This window comes from Podarcis bocagei (assembly GCF_964188305.1).
Source record: "Podarcis bocagei genome assembly, chromosome: 1".
Taxonomy (NCBI): domain Eukaryota; kingdom Metazoa; phylum Chordata; class Lepidosauria; order Squamata; family Lacertidae; genus Podarcis; species Podarcis bocagei.
This window is the reverse complement of record NC_138125.1, coordinates 118,524,710-118,551,305: the sequence shown is the minus strand read 5'-3', so window position 1 is coordinate 118,551,305 and position 26,596 is coordinate 118,524,710. Positions and strand designations below refer to the sequence as shown.

General features: G+C 43.8%; 1 protein-coding gene across 1 annotated transcript; it reads right to left on the bottom strand.

The window, feature by feature from the left end:
* Positions 1 to 1,401: 1,401 nt before the first annotated feature.
* On the bottom strand, positions 1,402 to 25,519 carry NFE2L2 (NFE2 like bZIP transcription factor 2). The gene is made up of 5 exons (XM_081181134.1): positions 25,301 to 25,519; positions 7,260 to 7,529; positions 6,583 to 6,675; positions 5,468 to 5,665; positions 1,402 to 3,287 (listed from the first exon to the last, which is right to left on the bottom strand). The coding sequence occupies exons 1-5, from the start codon at positions 25,319 to 25,321 to the stop codon at positions 2,091 to 2,093; spliced, it is 1,779 nt and encodes a 592-aa protein (XP_081037260.1). The 5' UTR covers positions 25,322 to 25,519; the 3' UTR covers positions 1,402 to 2,090.
* Between the last annotated feature and the right edge of the window lie 1,077 nt (positions 25,520 to 26,596).

Genomic DNA, 26,596 nt, shown 5'->3' with positions numbered 1-26,596 from the left:
ATGGACTACACATCCCTGGATACATTACAGCAGATTTGGCTAGCCTGATTTAACTCTAAATAAATCTCAGCCTTTGAAAGAGGGGGGGGGGGGAAATACCTGACAAAATTTTATGAAATCTTTTTTCACATAATAAAAAGTTAATTCAGGGCTCAGCAAGGCAGTGTCCTGATGGGGGTTGCTGTAGAGAGATCTACATGTATTTTGTGTAGTTGGAAATGTTCTGGAATACAATATTGCATGTTTATAATAATATGAATGACATGCATTTGTGTCACTCATGCTTTCCCCTGCAAAAATGTGTATAGCAACCAAGAAAGACTTTGTGTAGGGTGAGTAGGCAATACTATGAACAGCCATCATAACTAATGTTACATACATACTGTTTTCTAATTAGTAACAGGTTCCTGAATACAAAATGGCCCTAAAGCTAAAGAAATTACAGCACTACTTTTAAAGGTTTAAAAGGGTGCTTGAAATCCATGAAACTGAAATACACTTTGCATTTAAATAATAATAATCATGAGTAGCTATAGCTGTAATTTGAAGTTTGGATGCCTATACAGTCATCCTACATGTACTTACTTTGGCTTCATCAAAACCACTTTGGTCTTCAGTTAGTGTTTTTTATTCTAATACAGTATCAAACCAGAGGTAATAGCTGGATATTAGGTAAGGAATGTTATTTCCAGTGAGATTAAGTAACTACTGCCATTTCCAATGATAGCTTGAGCTGCTGCACTGTTTGTTGTTCTTAATAAAATCTGTATCCTGTACTCCATTTCATAATGGGTGACCAACTTTCAGTGTAGGGATATTGCCCAACATGGCCAAACCCATGACTTTTGAGATTTAAGAGTTTTGTGCCATACCATCAGAACTGTTGGACATTTTCTTCTTACCAGTTAGACTCATTGTAGCAGTGGTCTCTTCCAACTCTGTGATCGTGTAAGTAGGCTTCCCTTTCCTAAATACTGCTCCAAAGGGTTGACAGACCCTCTGGAACAGATTTTGGGGGCATGCAGTAGTCAATAAGGGCAAGAAGGAAACATTCCACTAAGTAAAAAGCTGTTGCGCGGTGAGACAAGTTGGATGTCTCACCCACTAGATTTTGAGCAGGGATGTCCAGGTTGATTGTGATCTACTTGTAGATTCACCGTGAGGTTTTGGTAGATCTCCCTAAAAAAAGCTCAGCAACTTTGACCCGAACCCCCACAAAACGGGGCTTTTCTCCTTCCTAAAAAAAGCTCAACAACTGAACCCAGTCCAGGGGGTAGATAGATCATTGCCAGATTTTAATTCTGAAAGTAGATCAGGAGTTGGCCACCCCTGCTCTACAGGTATATTAGCCCAAGTTGAAACCCTTGTGGTAAGGCCACATTCTAATGAAACAATCTAGGCCAAGAGTATATGCCGTTTATTTTTTTAATGTACAAAATCTAAAAATTAGCATTACTTGGAGCATACATTTGTATGCAAAGCAAAATTTCAGCTTTAAGGACACAATCCAGCCCCAAATTAAGCATATTGATACTCCATTCCTTTCAATGAAAGAACAGTTTTAATTCTTGTAATGAGTGTTCAGTTATTTTGGCTGGGCTGAGCCCTAACAATACTCCTTTAGTATGTGTGTTTACTAACACTACATTCAATCTCATATTAAAGCAAAGCAAGTAAAAATTTTCAAGGAACTGCAAACATTTCATTCAGATTTTATCAATGTTCATGAAAACAAGATTGGTCTTGTAAGTAATTAGGATTAAAAGTCTTAAATCACCCTTGATATACAGTTAGGTAAAACAAATTATAGGAACAGTATATAAATAAGAAATTCTGAAATATTTACACTAGAACAGGAGCTAGTTGAGTTGCTACTATATAAAAAAAGGAACTAGTGTCTTATAAAAGTACTACCCATTGTGCATATATTTGCCTTACACCGATTTTAAGTGTATTCATATAGTTTAAAGAGACATTTGTGTAAAGTCACTTGGGGAGGAAAGGAAATATTTTGCATCCTAGGAAGTCCTAGGAGTAGAAAATACAAATTGAAAAAATAGTTGTTGAGAGAACATTAGTCTCCCTGATCTTCATATTTTAGTCTCTGGCTTCTTGCTCTTAGGAATAAGAAAGATGGTGCCATCTCTTGTTTGCTGCAGTGAGTAATCATTAAGTGAATAAGGCTTGCCATCTTCATCCCGAAGCATGCGGAAGACCTCGACGTACAGGGTGCTCAGCTGCTTTTTCAGCAGTTGCAAGCTCTTGTCATTTTCTGCTTTCTCTTTGAGGAGCTTCTCTTTCTCATCCTTGAGATAACCTAAGTCATGCTCCAGCTCGGTTATGTTTTCCAGCTTCCTTTTGCGGCAGTTCTGAGCAGCCACTTTGTTCTTGCCTCGCCTTCGTATGTCACGAATCAGAGTCAGCTGTGCCTCATTGAACTGCTCCTTGGACATCATTTCGTTGAAGTCATCCACAGGGAGATTGATTATTTTTTCAACGGGGAAAGGGATACACAGAGCCTTTGCCCTAAGCTCATCTCTGCTGAAATGAGCATCAAGTTGGCTGGAGGACTTGTCCTTCACAAACGGAGCTTCAGCATGACCAGGGTTTTCAGGCAATTCTTTTTTGGGTACGCTTGTGAGCTGCAATTCAGGATTTGAGACACTCTGTCCTGGGGATGGAGACAGCGGAGCATAGAACTGAAATGAATGCATTTTAGCATTGCTCTGTGGCACGCTTCCAGGAGCACTATCCATCTCTTCCATTTCAGAATCACTATATCCAAATCCTGTATCTCTAGAGATGGAAGATGACCCAACAGAATGAGTGGGAGATGTTGTGCTGGGACTCGCATTCAGCGAAATGCCAGAATCGGAATCGTTGCATTCTGGGGCATTTCCTGAAAGGTCACGGTTAAAAGCTTTGCACTGAGCAAACTCTGAAAGATCGATAGGTTCGTTTAAAAAGCCAGCAATTGCCTGGTCCACAAAATTTGGCGGTGGGGGAGACGTGGTCATATTCACACCAACAAAGGAAGAGTAGAAATCCTCAGAAAAATCAGTGCTTGTGCATGATGTGTTGTTTTGGCTAAGATCTTCCGGCAGTAACATGCTGGAAAAGGAAGCTTCCAGAGGGCTCAGGTACTCTGGACTGCAGTTAGCAACTTCTTTCTCCATAGCAGGTAATGAATCATAAAAGCTAAAGTTCATATCGGCCTCTGCTGATGCGTTTTCCAAGCATGCGTTTGGGGTTACTTCAACCAGGTTATCATTCTGAATGTTAAGGCACTATAAGGAAATAGGAGAGAGAAGTTCAGCAATGATATATACACGTGATGAAGTTTTACCGTGTGACAGTTAGCATTGTGCACCTAGCAAACTCTAGCCAGTCGATGCATTTCTTGTGCTTTGGAGGTGATACATTTGGCTGTCCTCCCTTTTTTCTATTGCTTCTGTATACCCAACGGGGCCAGAAGAGCTGGCAATACAAAACAGGAATTAGGGGAGAAATGGTGGCAACTGCAAACACTCCCTTTTAGCCTGTGTAAACTTATACGATGTGATAAGGGGAAAGGGAGAGGCACCTGAGACTTCAGAAACTATAGGTTGCAGCATTTTGCTTTTTCAGTCACCTGCTGCCTTTCACTATACAGAAGTTGCGTTCTACAAAGATGCCTGCTATATATTTAAAAGGGGGAGAATGTGCCTAGTCCCTTGGCAGGTTTGGATGCACTTCTATCTGATGAGTCCGACAAATTAATTGTTGCAGGCAATCTTCCCTCAAGTAAACACTTCTGTATTAGGAATTTGCATCTTCTCACACTTAAGTTTTTTGGCTTTGGTAAAATGCTGCAATCCCTCCCCCCCCCCCCCCAGCTACTGTGCATGGGATACCTATGAAATATAACTGTTCATTTTGGACAGTTAAAAGACCTGCTGAGCAGCAATAATCCCCCAGCCTCTGTGCCATTTACATTCCTGCCCCCACATTTTAAAAAGTTGCTTTAATTTCCTTGGTAGTTGTGGAAGTCACTGTTGCTTTGGACTACACACACAGTTTTTTAAAAGCTGCATGCTTTCTCTTCCATGTCTACTGTGTTAACATTCCATGGGCTGGATAAAGCTGAAAAAGGGCTTCAGAGAAGTCTTCAGCTGTTTATCCAAAGAAGTAAATGGAAATGGAAGCATAGCTATACCTTGGCAGAAATGCTAATCACCCCATTCATTGTGCAAATTGCATGTTCGTAGAGAAAAGTGCTACATATTGAACTGGGGTTTCTGTTCAGCTTCTTGGAAGTGAAAAACAAACGCTATTCCCCTCCTTGCTGTACAGACCCTGGGAAAACCAGTAAAGCAAACCTTACTAGGGGAGAATAAGCCCCAAGCTTGGTGGAGCTAAATTTACATGAACTCACTAGGCCTCCAGTCAACAAAGTCAGGTGCTTTGAAGACCCAGCCATTCACCATCCTCCCTGCCAGGCTCCCAGATGCTTTTCAGCAATGGGCAACAGTGCTGCTTTTATCAGTCACCAGTTTTCCATCAGGCAGCGGCTGCCCACCATCTTGGTTACACAATATGTAAGACCCCAGCCTGTTGAGCTATAAAATTTAGATCTATTGGCCAGGGCATTGCATTTTGGGTAACACAAGATGGTGGCCTGCTAGAATGGATCAGAGTCAAGCCTAGGCACAAATCAAAAAAAGCGCATCTCCAAGGAAGCATGTTTCGGAGGCCTTCCAGAAGTACTTCTTGGTCCTGGTTAGTTGGGTTGGGGGCATCAGCATACCGAGAAAAGACCCCACCCTGAGTCCAGTGCCAGCCCTGAGACTCAATAATATTAGATTTGTATTGTAAGGCTAGAAACTCAACACAAACGTCTCAAACAGAGCAGGCATTGCTTTTGAATAAAAAGCATGCAAAGGTTTGGACTGAAAGGGAAACTGCCAACACGGGCAAACATTTTGCTTTTCATGTTCTAAAAAATACTGACTGATGAGTAAACGTAACTGAACCTTTCAAGCCGCTACCTTCAACCTCATAAACCCAAAATTTTGTAAATATACAGTAGTTGCAAGACGACAGGAGGACCCGCTGTCCAAGGGCAAAAATGTCAAAAGTGTGGCCTTTTTTAGTATACAGTGGTACCCCGGGCTACATACGCTTCAGGTTACAGACTCCGCTAACCCAGAAATAGTGCTTCAGGTTAAGAACTTTGCTTCCGGATAAGAACAGAAATCATGCTCTGGCAGCGCGGCAGCAGCAGGAGGCCCCATTAGCTAAAGTGGTGCTTCAGGTTAAGAACAGTTTCAGGTTAAGTACGAACCTCCGGAACGAATTAAGTATTTAACCCAAGGTACCACTGTAAATATTTGCCCCCAGTATCTGGCTACTTATTGAAGTGTTATTTAATAGTAATAATAAATTTGATTATTTAGTATTTCGTTCAAGCGCTGACTGCTGCTGTTACCTGCAGCTCTGGAATAGACAGCAGTTCTTCCCAAACTTGTTCTATGTCTTGTGTGGTCTCAGCCTCTACCGCTGTCGACTCTGGAATGGTAGACTGAAGGAGAGCCGGGTCAAGGGGGATCATCCGATCAGATTCAACAAAGACCTGGTTGCTGTCCATCTCAGAAGGTGCCGCTGGCAGAAATTCAGCAGAGGGAACCTGGAATACCAGGCAACAGATTTATTTATTTATTGGTCAGTTATGCTTGAAACCAGCTGGTTCTTAGGTTGGCTGTTGGCAATGAAAGAGGTATTTTGTAGTAGAGACATAGGTAAAGTGACCCCTGACCATTAGGTCCAGTCGTGGCCAAATCTGGGGATGCGGCGCTCATCTCGCTTTATTGGCCGAGGGAGCCGGCGTACAGCTTCCAGGTCATGTGGCTAGCCGCTTCAGGCGAACCAGAGCAGCGCATGAAAACACCGTTTACCTTCCCGCTGGAGCGGTACCTATTTATCTACTTGCACTTTGACGTGCTTTCGAACTGCTAAGTTGGCAGAAGCTGGGACCGAGCAATGGGAGCTCACCCTGTCATGGGGATTCGAACCGCCAACCTTCTGATCAGCAAGTCCTAGGCTCTGTGGTTTAACCCACAGCGCCACCCGCGTCCCTTAGTAGGGACATAGGCAGCTGCTTTATAGCAAGTCCTGTCCTTGTCCATCTAGCACAGTATTGTCTACACTGGCTTGCAGCAGCTTTCCTGGGTTTCAGACCACAATTTGCTAGGCCAACCTGGACGTGCCATGGATGGAACCAGAGACCTACCTGCAAAGCAGTATGTTGGTATGACAATCTGTACATTCAAATGTGTTTGTTGCATAATGCATGCCGTTAATCGGGACACTGCCAACACAGAATTGTAGAGGTGGAAGCTCCCTCAAGGATCACCTAGTCCCAACCCCCTGCAATGCAAGAACCTTTCCCCCCCCCCCAGGGTGGGGGAACCCACAAGCCTGAGATTAAAGAGTCTCGTGCTCCACCAACTGAGCTATCCCAGCACCCGATAAAGAGACAGAAAAGAGTTTTTAATTCTTGTAAAGGACAGGCCAGATTAAAAACATCAGACTTGCGAGATTTACCTGGTCATCGGCAAACAAGAAAGTTTCTGCCAAAAGCTGCATCCAGTCATCAAAGAACAGGTCATCTGCATCTTGTTTGGAGATGTGAACGCTCTGTAGATTGAAGATAAAAAATAGCAAATATGTACCGTAATACTTCTACTAAGTTCAGACAACCTGTTTCTTTATAGCTTTAGAGAGTGAGAGATCTCCATGGAATTTTATTTTGAAATTAAAAAGGCACCAAAAAAAGCACACCGCAATGCAACAAGATCATTAAAGAAGCAAACTCGCTGGTTGCAATCATTAAGATCTCTTGGGTGTGCTTGCGGGAGGATTAGAATAAAGGACAATGTAATCTAAGAAGACTCTCATTAAGTATTGAAAGACTGGCTATACAAGTTCTATGCTGGACAGATAGTAATCAGAAAATATATAGGCATCTGTACTTTCTGGAATTTCATCAGAAGTTTCCAGAGAACCCATGGAGCAATAAATGGAAACCGTAGCACTATGATAAAAAAAAAAAAATGGGATTCCTTACTTCCTGAATAAGTTTGTATATAACCATAGTCTCACAAATTGTATCAATCCCCTGCTGTTCAGATAGTTGCTCAGGAGACTTGCAGTAACCTTTAGGAAAGGGGGGGGGGCAAAATGTAGATCACATGACAAAAAGTCGGGGAGGGTTTTTTTACCTGTGAATAATTATTGGATATGATGGTATTTCCTGATTCAATGGCTGGAGCAGGCTGAATAGGAACAAATTCTCCTGTTTCCTCATCCAGCTGCAGCTGGTCTAGGAAGGCTTTTTCTTGCTCTTTCTGAAGCTGCTCTTGTCTCTCCCTCTCAAGCTTCTTCTGTTTTTCATACTCGTATTCCTTCCGTCTTTGGCTAAAATCAAAAACTTCACGCCTTGCTCCAAGATCTATATCTTGCCTCCAGAGAATGTCGATCAGGTTCATATCCTGTATGTGTAAAAAAAACAAACCAGTATAGATAATAATATTGGATCTTCAAACTTTTTTTTTTTACAGTTTTCAAAACAGGTGCCGTCTCATTTAAGTTGATTTAAATCAGGGTTTTCCAATCTTGGGTCTCCAACTGTTTTTGGAGTACAAATCCCATCATCCCTAGCTAGCAGGACCAGTGGTCAGGGATGATGGGAATTGTAGTCCAAGAACAGCTGGAGAAACCCACGTTTGGGAAACTCTGCTTTAAATGGAATCAAAGGACTGTAAACTGGTGGTCTAAGACCTCTAACTGCACTCTGGGTATTCTCCATTGCATGCTGATACAAAATTCGTGATATATTTTTACTTCCTCCCTGCCCCCGCCCCCCAAAAAGGTTAAGATGTGACTTAGTGGCATCATAATAGAGTTTCAGTCCTGAGCACTAGCTTCAGATTAATGTAGCAGTCCCCACATTGGTAGGATTTATTTGTGAGTAAACATGCACAGTAGCAACTTCTTGGCTGTAAGCACTAGCGATTGTCCCATTAAACCTAATGGGACTTCCTTGTAAGTGAAACCCAGGTTGCCTGCATTGTAAATATGCACTACAAATTCGAAGTAATGGACCAGGGATATGCATTAATTAGCACTGACATACAGTTTCCAAAACGCAATTACAGGATTCCGTTACAGACGAAGAATATTACAGAATGCTTTAAATAAAACGTAAACATCTTAATGTGTCACGTTTCTTCTCCCCCCCCCCAAAAAAACCCCTCATTCTTTTAGAGGTGCTGTTTATTCAAAATCGCAATGGGAAAGTTGTCTTTGAAACCTGATATCTTTTGAGCGCTTCCAGAGGGACCCGTTTATTGAGTTTTTATCAGGGGATTTGTTTGCAGGCGGTTAGACAAACATCTCAAAACTACCAACATGAGTTTGACCAAACTGCGGGAGGCAGTGGAAGACAGGAGTGCTTGGCATGCTCTGGTCCATGGGGTCACGAAGAGTCGGACACAACTAAACAACAACAACAACAGACAACATCGGCTATTTAAATGAACATTCAGCCTGATTTGTTGGGAACCTAGTCCTAGATGGTAAAGGACCCCTGGACGGTTAAGTCCAGTCAAAGGCGACTATGGGGTTACGGCGCTCATGTCCTTGCATCAAAGCACATTCCAGTGCGTGGTCCTGCAAAAGTCTGGTCTTTGGGGAACGCATGTTCATTGCACACGACCTCTTAATCAACTATAGTGGCACAAGCTGAATTGGTCAGTAAGCGACTGAAACCCACCCAGAAATAGCAACAATCTGGAAGCACCCTTGGCCTTAACAGGTTTTTTAAAAAGCACGAAAACAGGAAGATCCTTTATATCATACCATTTGGTCCATCTAGCTCAGTATTGGTCATGCTGACAAGTGGCTCTCTAGAGCAGGAATCAGCAAACTTTTTCAGCAGGGGACCGGTCCAGTGTCCCTCAGACCTTGTGGGGGGCCAGACTATATTTGGGGGGGTGAACGAATTCCTATGCCCCACAAATAACCCAAAGATGCATTTTAAATAAAAGGACACATTCTACTCATGTAAAAACACGCTGATTCCTGGACTGTCTGCGGGCTGGATTTAGAAGACGATTGGGCCGGATCCAGCACCCGGGCCTTAGGTTGCCTACCCCTGCTCTAGAGTTTCACTGACAAGTCATTATCCCCATACTGCAAGTTGCAAGGGGCTATGGCCGGGAAGCAGAAGCCTTGCAGTTTTTATACTGCAGATCAGGTTCTGAGTGGGATACAACAACTCTGCAATGTTGTCTGGGTGAATTAGACCCCCTGTTGCAGGTTGAAAGCTGGGCTGAAGTTGAGATTAACTAACAATGAAAGTGCATTGTTATTCACTGCTTTTACCTCCGTACTGCATGGTGGGCAAAGACAGTAGTGCACGACAGCCCTGAAGTGTAGTGTTCTACTCTTATTGCTTAATCTCCAGTCCAGTGAAGCTTGCTCCCTATTCTGTAACACTGGTTGACCCTAACAAAATCTTTGTTAAACTGTGAATTTCCCCCGATTTGTGAATGGTCCGACACAACTTAATTTTCTTGTATGACTTGGAGAACATTTAAACAGGGTGTAAGGGTGAGCTTAGGGCAAATTACCTTGTCATAAAAGTAAGCCATAAAATGTGCTTAACATGCATAAGACCAGCAGGATCAAAGCAGTAACTGCAGCAATATATTGCTCCCCGTACTAGCAGTTAAAGCTTCAAACACAAAGTCCATGTTGTAGGCACAAGGCAACAATGGAGTGGGGGGGGGGGAGATAAGCAGTTTTAACTTATCCCCTCTGCAGTTTGCTCTGTGCACCCCCTGCCTAAAAAAAACCGCTGTTCCAGAAAGTCAGGGGACCTTCTTGCTGAACACAGGCGGTAGCACTGGCGGCTGCAGGGGGAATTGGCAAATATCACCTCTACTGCATCTTGGTCCATTTCACAAACAAAAGCCTTTCCATCTGCAGAAGGGCAAGTCTGGACCTGACCCACTGAATCTTAAGTTTTCAGATAATGTATTCGCTAAATAACATCTGGACTGGGATTCACATGAAGAAGAAATTAGGTGGAGAAAAGTTTCTCACGAGTAAGAATAGAGTTCAGGGTTGCCCAAGGAAAAGCAGGTGCCCCACGAGGTTCGAGACACAAAAGGAAAGACTTGTGGACAACACAGCAATTCACCATTACACAATACGGATGCTGGCTTACAATGGCTACAGCCACAATAGCTAGATGGGACGTTCACATTCAGAGGCAGCATTCCTTTGGATACCTGGCGCTGGGGACAAACAGGGAAGGGTTATTGCTTTCCTGTCCTGCATTTGGACGGACACTACAGGAAACAGAATTCTGGACCAGATGGGCCATTGATCTGCTCCAACCAAGTGATTGTAATGTTCCTGCGTGCCCATGGCTATATTCACCAAATTCCAGGCTTTCCCTCTAACGTCTATCTTTCTAATTAAAGTATATTTTAAACCTCTTCCACGGAGATGCCAAATTTCACTAGGAAAGGGGTAAAAACAAAGAGAAGCGGAAAGAGTTGTTACGGCTGTCCACAGTAAGGGTTTGGTCCCTCCAGACTGCCATGGTAGAACGAACTAATTAAGTCTGGCAATAATGGAGGATGCTGCAATATGGCAGGGCTTCATTAAAGGCCAGTAGTTTACCAGCTGCTCACCCTCTTCTCTCCTGGCAGATTTGGAAACGGCTCCTTCATCTCTGAGCATTTGCAATATGTTCTGGATAAAAACGGCAGGATCTGGATTTTAGATTCCGTTTCTAAGTTGCTCGTCGTTTTCAGAGTGCCATTGTCTGGGCTGCTGCCTCTGCCAAAGCGAGATGCGCAGATCAAGTGCCTATCGGCGGTCCTCAGCGTGTCAGATTAACTACATGTCTTTCCCAAGTTTGCTTTGAGCTGCGACCAGAGCAGTCTTTCCCAAAGGGCTTAGTGGTGCGTTGCGCCAGCCTCTCAGGGGCGCCCCAGCAAGTGGGGGAGCTGCACAGCTTTGTTGGCGGCCTCCCCTTTCCCTGCACACCCGCCAGCTGCGCCCCGCCAACCATAAGGCTGGCCACCCCAACACTATCCGTGGTAATTTGGGGGCACTGGGTAGATATTTGCACCCCAGCGCCACATCTGCTAAAGACAGCCCTGGCTGCGACAGTAGAAATGAATAGAAAACAATCGTACTGAAAACAGCATTCACAAAGCAGCGTGGCTTTAAAGCCGTAGCCACGACGACAGCTGCTTTTGAAATAGAGGGGACTTGTTGTCATGAAAGTTATTGCACAGCCTGTTTAGAGTAGTTGGGAGGGCGGGGAATAAGCCAAATCTATGCAAAATGAGATGAGAGCAACTCCCTTTTAAATGCTTTATATCTTACATTACATTACATGGCAGGGAGTTGGACTAGGTGACTCTCGGCGTCCCTTCCAACTGAATGATTCTACAATTCTGGTTTTACAATGCAATGACTTTTTCATTAACTAGAATATGCTTAATATGATAATTTGCAAGTGCTTTCATTAATTTTAAATAAAGCTTCCACACACACCCCATCAAAAAAGTATTTAAGGCTATGCTCCAATTAGATTGATTTCTACAAATTTATGTTCATAAATATTTCTTAAGGTTCCTGTAAATGCTTGCATCGACTGCCAAGTTCAGATGAATGTCAAAATGTGGCTGAATGTGTTGATAATTCTACACAATATTAATAAACGGTACATAACACATAACACATGTCTCGCTAACCACATCCTTCAGAAAAATTTACTGCTGATAAAAAACAACGCAATGGTCTATCATGTGACTTGCTCCATAAGAAGACTTTTGTTCTCTTTTTTCGTTGTGCAAGTTCCCACATTATGTCAGAGGAAATAGCTGTTTGGGCAGATCCAAGAAAGGGGAATGCCCAAGGAAAAGGACTAGGCTTTCAACACCTGTGAAAGCAACTGTTTTGGATAAGAAGGGTTTTCAACTAAAACCTGTTTTCCCCCCGTAACTCGGGAACACCCCTTATGCAAGACGTTCACTACTGTCCAACCAACACTGGTAATCAAAATGTATGTTGTTTTTAATCGTGATGGGAACCAACTAACACTTGCAGTGAACAATAATTTGGTTATTAAGCAGTTTAACGCTAGTCTCGGCGGGGCTTGATTAATAAGTATTACTATTTTACATTTTTATCCTGCCCTTCTCCCAAGGAGCTCAGGGTGGTGACCGCGGGTGGTATTCATCTAAACAATGGTGCAAGCAAAACAATTTCTGTTTGCACAATGAGTCTTTCCTCCCATCCTACTCTGGCACCCCAAATCTGCACCAAAAGCTGAGGGGAAGCACAACTATTTGATGTTTAGAGACATCTGAAGGCAGCCCTGTTTAGGGAAGTTTTTCATGACTGATGTTTAAATGTATTTTTAATCTTTTGTTGGAAGCCGCCCAGGTTGCTGGTGAGCCCCAGCCAGATGGGTGGGGTATAAAATTATTATTATTATTAGGAGGGGGGAGTCCCATTGTGCATGCAGAAATCAGTTTGCTAACTCAGTTATTAAGTTGAATACCACCTCGTGGTCCCTTTCTTCTTTTGCACTTACAACAACCATGTTGAGGGAGGTTTAGAGATAAAGGCTGGCCTAAGGTTTCCCAGTGAACTTGATAACTGACTGGGGATTTGAGTGTCCACAACTGCAATCCAACGGTCTAACTCAGTGTTTCCCAAACTTGGGTTCCCAGCAGTTTTTGGACTACAACTCCTATCATCCCTAGCTAGCAAGACCAGTGGTCGGGGATGATGGGAACTGTAGTCCAAAAAAACAACTGGAGACCAAAGTCTAGGAAACGTTGGTCTAACTCAGGCATCCCCAAACTCGGTCCTCCAGATGTTTTGGGACTACAACTCCCACCATCCCTAGCTAGCAGGACCAGTGGTCAGGGGTGATGGGAGTTGTAGTCCCAAAACATCTGGAGGGCCGAGTTTGGGGAAGCCTGGTCTAACTATTATACCACCCCGAGTCTCCACAATGGCCTGTGCAGGACTGGGAAATGGTGGGCTCAGGTCTTTATTTCTCAGAGCACAGATATTAATGTGCTTAAAACAACTACAGTGGAACCTCAGTTCTCGAACATAATCCGTTCTGGAAGACCATTCGAGTTCTGAAACGTTTGAGAACCAAAAACTCACTTTGGAAGCCTCAATTCAATTGAGAACATTGAAAAACACGCAACGGAAGCCGCTCAACTTCCAAGGCGCTGTCAAAAACAGAAGCATTTACTTCTAGGTTTTCGGCATTTGGGTTCTGAACCGTTTGGCTTCCGAGATGCTTGAAAACCGAGGTACCACTGTATAAGGTCCGTTCAATTACAGGTAGGAAACGCAGGCATTTATGCAAGTGTCAGGGGTTAGTTTGAGCGCTCAGGCTTGGAAGCTGTCCTCGGCACCAGCCTGAGCCCAGGAATCTTTGAAACAGCAAGAAATAAAATTGCCCCATGGCATGCACAGAGTGCCTTTGCCTCACCACTGAGTAATCGCTACCTCTCCCCCCACACTCACGCTTACAAGACCAGAGCTACCCAGGCAAATGATATGGCTTCCCAGCAGGCTTAGGGATGAAGCCCTCTCTTTTTCGAAATCAAATGCTGACTGGCATTTGGTGTTTTTACTCATTTACTGATACGCTTTTCCAGAGCCTGTTCCGAGCCACATTGCTAAGCCTAGTCTGGACTTATAAAAGGCAGTTTTAATAAGATAAACATAAATGTTAAACAATTCACATTAAGCAGCCATCTGGACCCCAACGGAAAATTTCATGTTTTAGGTTTACATATCAGCATTTGCCATCTGGGTAGTCAGTTATAGATTTTATGTGAAACTCTCCGTGTGCGTTGTAAAGTTTGGCTATTAACTCTTATTGCGCTTTAGCAAACATATTTGCATCAGGATAAACAAAAGGAGCAAGGCAAGGGCCCCATATTTAGAATTTTATATTAGGTGTATATAACAAAAGCGTTCTGTGGTCCAAATATGTTTTAAATCCCTGCCCGGAGGCCTTAAAAATAAATTAATTATAAAAGATCTTTACAGGAAAGCGTGCAATGAAATTTGGGGGGCAAAAGGAAAACAGGGTTTTTCAAACTGAGTGCCACCAACTCTCTGGCTCTAACGAGTTTATCTTAATAATAGTGATGATGATGATGATGATGATGACGATGATACACGCTCTACTGCATTGTGACCCTAATGAAACCCAACTGACCAAAGTGGGGCTGAAGCAGCTCCTTCAAATTTAAAACAAACATGAAGCAAGCATATTTATCTCATGCCTATCAAGGAAGGCATGTAAGATCTTGAGGTGAGTGGAAGAATCCCTCAGAATCGTATGTCTTAAAACAGCCTCAAAAGCCGATCACACCGTTTACCTCAGAAAGAAGGTAACTGAGCCAAGTCAGAAGGGTTCCTCACTTTTCAAAAAAATAAACAGGTCTTGTTTTAGTGGCAGCGGATGAGCTGTATGGTTCTGGCAATAAGTGTTGCTGTCACTGCCCATGATTTGGACTGTTATTATGCCTCAGTTTTATTTAAGAGTAAAGCCAATAGCTTCTTTCCCCCTTGTTCTCTTTCTAATTCTTTCCCACTTTGCTAGCCAGAACCCAGAGGCATCTGCCCACGCAGCCATTTCGAAACTATCCAAACAAAAGGCTACATGGAAAAGGGGTAACTGAAGAATATCTGCTTTTATACCATCGTGGGATGAGGTTTGCTTTTCACCAGATTGAATACCACCACACACACCCCGAATGTTTTAAATTCCACGTGACCTACTTTCCTTATAATAAACAAATTTTTGAAAAACTGCCTACGGTTTTCATTCTGCTGCACTTGAACACTATTTTGCTACATCTGCTAGCAAATGGCATATTTTTGGATGCAAACCGACGCCCTCGAGCTTAAAATCAGCGAGTCCGTGCATATCTAACATTCTGTTTATATGCAAAAATGGAAATGAAGTATCCCAGCATTCACATCTAAACATTGTGGGAGCAGGAAGCGTACCTGCATGCAAGGAACCTATAAACGCAAGTATTATGGTTTACCTTACATAGTACACGGTCCTTGCCTCTCTCTAAGCGCACCCTACGATTAAAGAGACCGATCTGCAAACCTTCCCACCCAATCTTGCATCAGTGGTGAGTAAAAGCTCAAAAGTACAAGGATGAGGAAGGGGCAGTCTAGAGCTACTTGCAGCAGCTTTGCTCCTCGATAAAAGTCATTTTGATTGTGTTATTTTATTCATCAAAACAAGGGCTTGGCCCTCGCTATCATATTCCTTGAGTGGTTTTTAGCTCGTAATGATCAACAGGCCTCATCACAAATTATATATGCAATGTTCTCAATTGGAAGTTATGTATCACGACCAGCTCTGCATTACCCAACAATTTTGAGTGCTTCAATTTTTTTTAAAAAGGGGGGGGAAGCATAAGACACATGCTCCAATGGTTTTAACTCAAGTATTTTCTGAGAATTCAAGAGGCACATAACAAAATTATAACTAGGTGGCTAAGATAATTTTCATCTGGTGGGAATGCTTCCATAAAACATTCATGAAAGAGCCTTTCTCACTGAAACACCAGCTTTTTTAAAATGCCAATTTTAAACTGTACCTGGTGTAAGTGTTCCATTAAAAAGCTATCACTCAATTCAGAATGGGAAGCTTGAAAACCTAAACATTTTATCGGAAGAGAATCGGTTTAATACCCAACTCCTGGCATTTTTCCAAGTTGCTGTGTGTTTTATAAAAAACAGAGTTTTTGAAGCACCCTTATTTTCTCCATCATCACTGCTGCTGCTGAAGACGACCATCAGCTGTAGCAGGAAAGCCAAAACTTGCTCCTACATTTTCCATCACTTTTGGTCTTTCCCTGAAAGACCTTTAACTTACAGGACCAAAAGGGAGAGGTCAAATCTCTCGAGCTGCTATAACGATAACTTCTTTAAACACTTGAGCATGCCAATGGAAAGGTGGGACAATTCAACAAATGTCTACATGCGTACATCTATTCAACCAGCGATACATACATTCTGGGTTACTGTAACATCTCCAGGTTGTGGGAAAAATATTCAGAAATATTTATTTATGGTGATACAGTTTACCTTTATAAAAGTAGCATATGATATGTGTGATATTTAGACGGACTGTACTTGGGTGCAATGCTAAACTGTGACAAGTTTGTGATCACATTTGGGTATCACTACACTGTAGTTTAGCGTGACATGAATGAGACCAAGGCAAAGCTTGGGCACACTTGGATGATGGGAGTTGTAGTCCATTGGAGAGACCCAAGCTTGCAGAACATTGGTACCGAGGACTGCAAAAGATTGGGGACTTGCTGAAAGTTGGGTGCTCCACCATACGCAAATGCAAGGCTCCCACTGGATACAACCCCATGTTCTTTCTCATTTCAGATGTTTGCAATGTCTGTCCTTGGCACAGACAACCCCAGTATTTGCTGTTCAGCCATGGTCTTCCACACGCCCTTATATATGACCCATTTCCTTCCTGCACGCCTTAAAATGAGCTTCTGAAACCTGCAGAGCTAGCCTGGCCAGAGGCAATAAATCAAAGGAAGTGCTTTCTTCACAGGCAATAAGGGGTCTATCATCTCGCCTTTAACTGTATTTAAAACCGCCTTTACTGACTGGGTCCAGACAGCAGCTTCCCATTTACCAGAGTGTTCCAAACTTTTCATTTCCGTGACACATTTTTTAGACATGCATCATTTCACGACACAGTAATTCAGTTTTACTAGCAAACCAGAAGTTACACTAACCCCTCTCCAGCCCCAGGAGGAACACACCTACACACTGCAGCACAACACATTAATGTGTCACAACACACTGTTTGGAAAGCTCTGCCATATACCAATTTACTGCAAGAAGTGTTAGGAAGGAAGCAGTATCAAGCTGCACAAGGTTCTCCCACAACAGCCACATTTAGGGACAGCGATCCTGCAAGACCCCAAGTTCATTTGGACCAGCAGCAAATACCTATTGTACTGCCCAGGCGCTGAGGTCCAGCACCGAGAGCCTTCTGGCAGTTCCCTCATTGCAAGAAGCAAAGCTACAAGGAACCAGGCACAGGGCCTTCACGGTAGTGGCGCCCGCCCTGTGGAATGCCTTCTCATCAGATGTCAAAGAGATAAACAACTACCTAACATTTAGAAGACATCTGAAGGCAGCCCTGTTCAGGGAAGTTTTTAATGTGTGATATTTTAGTGTATTTTTTAATCTTTGTTGGAAGCCGCCCAGATGGGCGGGGTACAAATAATATATTTTATTATTATTATTATTATTATTATTATTATTATTATTATTATTATTATTATTATTATTTGCATACACACACCCCATGTAGCTTGTCAATGTCAAGTATACGGAACAAGCCTGTTCAACACTGTGAAACCCTGGTTTCAGTCAACAAAGCAGATCTGCAGAAACAAAGGAAAGTGTGTTTGAATTAGCTGTCTGTGTTTAAACTAAACAGAGACCCATATCAGAGGTGACTGCGATATGATAGTCCAAATGTGGTGATTTGCGTCAGGTGTTGCCTGAGCATCCTTTGGGTTTCCGGCTTGATTTTTAGCACATTTTCAAACTTTCTTCCATTTTAGAAAATTGAGGTGCTGTAATCAGGCTCTGTATACTCAAGGATTGAAGTCAGGGCCGTCTTAAGCACATCCGGTGCTGTGGTGCAAAGATCCTTCTGGCGCCGCCACCCCCCACCCCCGTTTCCCAGAGTTGTTGACCTTTTCCCAAGCTTCTGCGGGGATCGCACTCCTCCCGCGGAGGCTTGGGAAGGAAGCTGCATGCCCGCCAGCCATGTAGTTGATGGGGCACAGCTGGTAGGCATGCAGGGAAAGGGGAGGCCGCCGGCAAAGCTGTGCAGCTCCCCCACTCGCCGGGGTGCCCCTGAGAGGCCAGAGCCCTGGAGCAATGCACCAGTAAGCCCAATAGTACAGACGGCTCTGATCAAAGTACACTACAATTGCCTTAAAACTATGAACTGTGTCAGAATGAAATTTCAAAACATTGTGGATTTTTCTCTATTATTATACTACACAAGGTTCTATTTTCTTTCTTAAAAGCCAATTCAATTGCTTATCTTATTAAAACAAGCATGTAATAAAACTATTAAGCTGTGCGGTTCTGTTTTCTTGGCTATATGGACTCCAAAGTCTGACTTTCTAGGTCCTGTTAGCAATTTTTTTCTACGTGCAGGCAACTCTTGCCTGATTATTCTCTGCTATAAAACCGGCCAGTTGCATAAACAGTACAGAAATGTTTCCAAGAGACCGTTAATCTTGCTGTACTTTTAGTGCTCCTAACTACAATTCAAACATTTCAGTATACTTTCTCGTGCAAAAATGAAAAATTATTATGCAGTCATTCCAAGTTTTCAAAGGGCCTTCTAAACTCGAAGAAATAGGCTGCTTTGGGATGGAATGCAATAACTGGGGCCAAAACAAAGTTTAACTAGGCCGTTAATCTGTGGTCTACTTTTTCATTTTGGCCAAATTGCAAAACACGCCTACGAAAGATTAATGTCTAATCAGCGCCAACAGATTGTTGCTCAGGCTTGGATATCACGAAGGTCCTGCATATACACTGCAGCATGGCCATTTTCTTTATGGCAAAGCAGTATGGAGAGGAAGAGATTTCAAAAAGAGAAACAGCAATGGCTGCTTTAACCTTTATCTCTCCCCTGCTTCTCCTGCAGGACTACAAACATTGCAAACCCATGTCTGGAAACCAGGGGATAAGAGGGGCAATTGAGAACGGATGGGAAATGGGCTGAAAAACAGGTAATCTTTATCCCATATCATTCTCTGCCCCATATTGCCCTCATACTATTCTTCCTGGTAACTGAGGTGCCCCATTGAAATCCTTATGCTATATAAAAAAGCAAAAAGAGTTCCCCCACAAGGTCAATATGGGAAATATCCAAAATAGGAAATGCCTAACAAGTGAACAGCAGTACTTTATATTATTATTTTAAAATAGGTTGTTGTTGTTTTTAAGAAAAGAAAAAGAAATTAGTTTATTTCCTCACTGCACAAGCTGCTGAAAGAGCTGTATATTTCTGTGTCTTGGGGGAAAAACTTCCTGCAAGGAGAATTGCTGGCAATATTTACAGTTACACTGTTAGAAAAGGCAAAAATTAACAGCAAAATCAATTTTTTGAAATAGGTCAATTTTAAACAGTTACACCCCTCAGTCCCTTTACCCTTGGTACCCAGTGGATCCTGACTTCAAGAAAAGTCTCATTCCAAAACCAAAGCAGCTGCCTTGAGGGGAAATAAATGATTGCACAACTCCCAACTTCTTTCTGGCTTTCAGAGCACTGAAGTTTGCACGCTATAAAGAACAGAAAGGGCCCTTTTAGGGAAACTATGACAGGCAACTGCCACCTTTCATTAAGTCCAAAAGGAGAATGCAGACAGTATCCTTCAAAGATAAGTAGTTCCATGTTACAGACACCAGACAAATTACTCACATTTGCAATTTGATCAGGTGTTGTCAAAACCGTAATGAATACGAACACAATTTTTCTAAATCTATTCAAGTATTTCATTTCCTCGGTCAAGATCTCCAAAGCTGCAGTAGGCATGCCATTTCTACATGTGCCTTAGAAACGGGGGGAAATAATATACTCTCTCTTTTTCCCACAGAGCACCAAATTAAATCTAATTTAATGTGTTACACCTCCTCCACATACCACCTTAAACTATTACAAACAAAAGGTTTGAGCTTTCAATCATACCCTGCAACGTCTCTTATTTCCTACACCCCATATTTTACTAGCCTGATTAAGAGCTTTGCTGAAAGAATGCTCATTTCTTTCAGCATTTTTTAGATAGATCAAAAATAGTAATGGTATGACGCCACAGTTGCTTTTGGATTCTGTCTCTCCCCCTCCCCCCCCCAAAAAGGAATAAGTTTCTAGGCCAACACTGATACCTGCACTTCTGCTTAGGGATAAAAATTAAGACTGGTTTTGAAATTAGACATGCCTTACCAAGTTTGCTTTTGGCATTATATCAGATTGCCTTATGAGTGTTGGGGACGGGAAACAAAGGGATAAGATAAAGTAAATGTGACCTGTTCCTCAGGATGAAATCATTTTCCTTATTGCGCCAACAAAACAGGGTTGCAACATTAACACAGCCATCCTATGCTTCTACTCAGGAGGAGCCACAGTGAGTTCAATGGGACTTACTCCCAGGTAAATAGGTATACGATTGCTCCCTTAATCAGTGAATTGGTTAATTTCAGAACTTTTTCTCAAATACAGAGACGCCTCAAATAATATATATTTTTTAATATAAACTTTTACAAAATCTCAAGATGACTGCTTCCCATCTGCAAAAAGCCATTCTCCCTGCTCTCATCCTGGAAATGCTTTCCTGCTACATTGAGCGAGTACATTACCGAAAAAAAATACAGAAAATATACTTCATGCATTAACCATCCACTGATTGAGAGAGGAAAAACCAAGAGGATTAATCAATTAAATCGACTTTAATCAGGTTCCAGTTACAGATGGGTAGCCGTGTTGGTCTGCCATAGTCAAAATAAAAAAATTCCTTCCTGTAGCACCTTAAAGACCAACTAAGTTAGTTCTTGGTATAAGCTTTCGTGTGCATGCACACTTCTTCAGATACACTGAAACAGAAGTTGCCAGATCCTTCTATATATAGAGAAGGTGGGGAGGGGTATTACTCAGAAGGGTGGTGGGAATCGGAGATTCCCACCACCCTTCTGAGTAATACCCCTCCCCACCTTCTCTATATATATATAGAAGGATCTGGCAACTTCTGTTTCAGTGTATCTGAAGAAGTGTGCATGCACACGAAAGCTTATACCAAGAACTAACTTAGTTGGTCTTTAAGGTGCTACAGGAAGGAATTTTTTTATTTTAATCAGGTTGCAGCTCTCATCACTGACTTACAACAACATTTCAGATTTGAGTGCTGAGCCAAGGTACTAACTAACTTTCCCAACATCACCCTGCGATAGTAAGGCTTAAAACTGAATCTCAAATAGTGCTGCTGCTGCTCCTACTGAACGTTCTTGTCTTTTTCTCTCCTCCACAGCAGTTGGCATGCTTTCATGCTTCCCGAACCTCTGTTATGTATCTCCCTTTGAAACCACTTGCAACAGCACTGTGCCCCCAGCAGCCCAATACCAGATTTTGCGAGGTTAAACTAGTGCGGTAGTAGTTATCCGAAGCTTACAGAGGTTGTGTTGGCGATGATGATGATGATGTAGCAAACACGCCATAAAAATAAACATAAAACACACACACCAAAAACAGATTTCACTTAATTTTGATAAAGCTAGAACGACCAGAAGCAAAGGAGAACAGGACTCCTGAACCTTCATCAATATTTTTGTTGCAGCGGCATGCAAAATTGCAAAGGGGGAGGGGGGCCTTCAAAGCAAAGTAGCCTGACAAGTTGTTTGCTTGGTGCAGCCACTGCAGAAACACCTTTTCCGAAGTGGCCCCCTTCAGCAGGGAATCATGTACACTGGCCCTTAATCCTTTTTTTTTCTTTTTCCAAGAGGCACTTGAGAGCAAGTACAGTACAGTACTGACATTTAAGTTTGAACTTAATGGAGATTAAAGGCTGGAGGTGCCCATAGAAAGCCTCACACACCTTTGCCACAGACCCCTTTCTGGAGCCTTCCAAAACCTCAAAATGACGCTTGTTTTCTTGTAGTTGTGATATCTGCATGCCAGATCCTCCATTCTGCCTAGAGCGCTGACTTTCAAAATGCCTTAAAAATACTTGGATGACGATATAGATCCATTTGTGCCTGTACAGTGCCCCAAAGCCACAGAACCCTACACAAGCCTTGCAACCTTTGCACTTGTAGATATGCAGATAATTAACAGTCCTGTAAAATGTAAGGCCGAGCCCTGACAGACCAGAAGAAGGTGGGGGAAGAGGGCGATTATGAAAGAGATGTTGAGAGATGCCAAGGGAATTTTTTTTTTTAATCTCTCGTCTTTCGCCCTCTCCTGCTTGCAGTGCCAACTGAAGGTACATCACCCAGAGCCACGAATATACCATGCCCTGAGCTTCAGGAGTCCACACAAAGCAAAACACTTTCATACCACGGCACCATTTGTTTCCACCCTGGGAAAACAAGAGGGCAGTTAGTTCTTCGCTGCTCCCGTTTTTAAAAAGCAAACACAGAAGAGGTGCTACCCAAACGTCAGGTGTTAATCTGAAGTTGTCTGCTCCTGGAAACAGTTAAGTTGCATCAGTAACCATACATTTCAAGCTTTCTTGCACCGCTCCACAGTCCTGGAGAAGGCTGGAACTGTATTTTGTGGAGGGTGATGGGAATTGTAGCTCCATCAACCCCCTTGACGGTTCCCAGGATTCTTTGGGAGGAATCCGTAACTGTTAAAAAGTGGTGCAAGAGTGCTTTTCAATGTATGGTGTGCATGTGGCCTTAGTAAAAAACACACACAGTGCAAACCTATACATATCTACTCAGAAGCCAGTCCTACGGAGTTCAGTGAGGCTTACTCCCAAGGCCTAGTGATATTATACAAGTCCAAACCTGCCACAACTTTCACTCCATGAATGAAGAATTATGTAACATCATGCACTGTGTGCATGGAAACCAGGGAGAGGTATGTGTGCACTTTTCCTTTTGTTACCGTCAACAGGAGAGTCTCGAAAATAGAAATAAATTTCCAAGACTCGGGACAGCTTTGAACGTGTGTAAAAAAAAAACCAAGAAACAACTATTTTGGGTGTGGTGCAGTGCTTGGCAAAACTGCAAGTTTTGTTGCATACGCACCCTTACACTTAAAAGTATGTTGCTTCCCCCCAACGATTCTCAGGAATGGAAGTTTCTTGGGGGCTCTGCCGATTGTGGTTCTGTAAACTACAGTTCCCATGATGATTGGAGTGGGGGTGCTTTGAATTTGTGGTGCATATGCAGCCAGTCTGAGGCCTCATCCAGGAATCTATTATCAGAAGTGAAATGGTGGGTTTTAACTAGGGAGAGGAGCTTTTCAGAGATGATACTCGTGCATCCCAGAGGAAAGAGTCGCCAACACTTTCCTCATTTCGATGGCAGATTAAGACATTTTCATTCCCCAAGGCTTTATGCCGTTAGACTGTATTGCTGCTTGCATGGAACTCTGCTGTTTAAATATTTCTTCTACAATAAGGTGGTTGCGATTTTTTGAAAAATGTTTCTAGATGACCCTCGTGGTCCCTTCCAACTTTACAATTCCAAACTTAACTTATATTTCTGTGATTTTTGTGTGCACATGCAAATTTATTTGTTGCAAGTGGATTTTGGTATTTTAACAGTTAAGTAGCACTGAAGTACGTTAAATAAATGCCCAAAGCATTTGCTAACGGTTATTTTGAGTACTAGCACTGGTAACTCTAGTATGGGCTACAATCCCGTAACCAGTGTGCAAGTCCCATGGAACACAGTGAGGCTTGCTTTTGAGTAAACAAAGCATAGGATTGTGCTGCTAAGTTAATTTGCCACTGAAAAGCGCTTACAGCTTCCTTTTTTTAGTGGCATGATGTTAAGTCTAAGCATGTTCCTAGAAACTACCAAAAACGCACACTTCATGTTTGCACACATACACTATGGCCAAACACCTCACAAAGAACCAGATCCCAAGGTGGGAAGCCATGTTTTAATAGAAAACATCTGAAAACACCACAGCACACGCCTCCTTCCAGACCCATGTCACCACAGCAAAATAAACAAGTGACTTGTATTCATAGGTGACAATTTACACATTGAAAAATCCTTATAATTAGTTATACCATCAGCAACAGTCCACTTTTAAATGGCTCGTGACTTCAGTATCTCAAGGACTGCCTCCCCCAACTCGAATCCCCTGTGATCAGCTTCTGAGGCCCTTCTTCATGTACCCCCACCATGAGAGATCAGGGCCTTTTCTGCATTGGCTCCCCGCTTGTGGAATGCTCGCCCCTGGGAAACTCGCCTGGGCCCTTCATTATATATCTTTAGGTGCCAGGCAAAAACATTCCTCTTCTCACAGGCCTTTGCCTCATTAAATAATCTGTGGTGCTTTAAATTGATGGGGGGGCAGTAACTTTTTTACTATGGTATATATTTCGGAGGGTTTTATACTGTAAACTGCCTTGTGATCCTCAGATGACGGCAGGTATAGAAATTTTAATAATAATTAAAAAATAGTAATAATAGACTAGTAAAGCGAGATGAGCGCCACAACCCCAGAGTCATCCGCGACTGGACCTAATGGTCAGGGGTCCCTTTACCTTTAAAGGGGACCAAGATGACCATAGGCACTAGAGTGGGGGGGCCGACAGTCAACTCAAGTGTTTCCTCCCCTCCTCCCTTCTTCTCCATAGATCTCCTTCAAATAATTTTGGAATCAAAGCTTGCAGCCCAAGCCTCCAAAAGTGTTCTTGTTTTCAAGATTTCAAGACTCAAGCCGTTTCAGAACCCATCATAGCTGTCAACTTTTCCCTTTTCTTATGAGGAATCCTATTCGGAATAAGGGAATTTCTCTTAAAAAACGAGAAACCTTGGCAGCTATGGAACCCATCCGGGGTGCGTTATCTCCTACTCCCAAATTCGCAGGGCCCGTGGTGCGCACACACACACACACACACCCCGCCGACGACAGCAGCACCACTCTGCACATACCCAGAAGCACTCCTTTCTTTTTACAAATTTGCACTCTGCCCCAGGTGGTGGTCCTGGTTTCGTTTTTTATTTTTGGACGGGTCCCAGGCTCAGGGGGAGAAGAAACAAAGCCCCCGGGTGAGTCCCGTGGGTCTTTCCAACTTAAAGCACCCGACTGCCCGCCAGCAGCTGCCCCGGCCTCGCCGTCGAGGCTGGCTGCGCCCGCCAGTGAGTCAGCGCGCTCGTGTGCGCTGCGTCACGGAGGACGGGGCGGGCCGGCGCCGAAGCGAAGCCGGCAGCTGACAGCCGCCCTCGCAAGCGGGGAAGTGGGTGGCGCCGGCTGCCCTCGCCCCGCCCCGAGCCGACGGGAGGAGAAGGCGCAACGAGGCCTGGCTCGCCCCTCCCACGCCCCTTAGGGACCTGCGGTGGGGAAGGGGCTGCCCCTTAGGGACCCTCTCCTTGCTCAGCCAGGTGCCGTCGCAAGGAAGGCGGGGAGCGGGGGCGTTGCGGGTCTCACCTGCGGCGCCTCCACCTCCATAGTGCCGAGAAGGAGGTTGGCGCAGCGGACCAGGCTCCCGGGGCGGCTGGGTTGGGCAGCGCTCGGCTTCTTCCCCGACGGATGGACGGACGGGCGCGCTGGGAAGCTTCTGCTGGCTCGGCCGTCCGCTCCGTCGCGCTTCCCCGCTGTCCCCTTCTCTGCCCGCCCCGCGCTGCCGGGAAAGTCTCCGCCGCCTGTCCTGCTCCGCCCCGCCTTCTCCCGAGCCACTCACGGGCCCCGGGAGGAGCAGGAGGAAGGAGGGCGGAGAGGACGGCCCCTTCTGCTCCGTGGAGCGCAGCCAGGCTTGGGGGAAGGCAGGCGGGCGCGCCGGTGGCGAGATAAGCTCAGCAGGCGCGGCGGGAGGAAAACAAACCCCAGTCCGGCCGGTTTCAAGGAGAGGAAAGGTCCTTCCTTGCTCTCCAGTGCCGGATTGACGTATAAGCTAAACAAGCTGTAGCTTAGGGCCTCAATCTTGGGGGCCCCAAATAAATTTAAAGGAAGAAAAAAACTGGATGTAATTTCCAAAATATAAGATAATAAAACCTACATACAGCAGCAGTGTTTTGTATTGTGTAAGCTCCTGTGATGTAAGTCTTAGGCCCCACCTGCTAGCCTGCTCCCTAAAATATCACTGGTTTGCTCATTTCTCTATATAGGGTGCCTACATTCTGCATGTGCAAATGGCTTTAGATACCTATTAGTTCCATATATTACCATATAGCATATATTCAGCAAAAAATAAAAATAATTTGTTGTTGACAAAGGACAGCTGGACATATAAATGGCCCCATTACCTTCAGTAGCTTATGGCCTCATCAAACCTAAATCCGGCCCTGTCCATGACCGCTGGGCTGCTGCCCGGTCCCTCCCCGCTTTTGTGTCCTTCAGAGTCGCGGAGGGGGGTGTTTTTGCCTTGGCAAGTTCTGGGGTGGGCAGGAAATGCTACAAATTAGATGGATAAATAATGGTGAATTGGTATATTGGTGGAATGCTAAACCAGAGGATGACGTGCAAAATATCTAGGATGTCTTTTTATTTCATCATGGCACAAATAGCGTTCTTAATATGAATACCATGATTTTGACATCCTACAAGGGTTTGCATCCCCGCTCCTCCACATGCAGCTGCTGGGTGACCTTGGGCCAGTCACACTTCTCTGAAGTCTCTCAGCCTCACTCACCTCACAGAGTGTTTGTTGTGGGGGAGGAAGGGAAAGGAGATTGTTAGCCGCTTTGAGACTCCTTCGGGTAGTGATAAAGCGGGATATCAAATCCA

Excerpts from the sequence above, each read along its gene's own strand:
- NFE2L2 (XM_081181134.1), bottom strand. The coding sequence starts at position 25,321 with ATGGAGGTGGAGGCGCCGCAG. Across the intron at positions 5,666-6,582 it reads TCTTGTTTGCCGATGACCAG|GTTCCCTCTGCTGAATTTCT; the intron begins GTAAATCTCGCA and ends CTGGTATTCCAG. Across the intron at positions 3,288-5,467 it reads TGTCTATTCCAGAGCTGCAG|TGCCTTAACATTCAGAATGA; the intron begins GTAACAGCAGCA and ends ATTTCCTTATAG.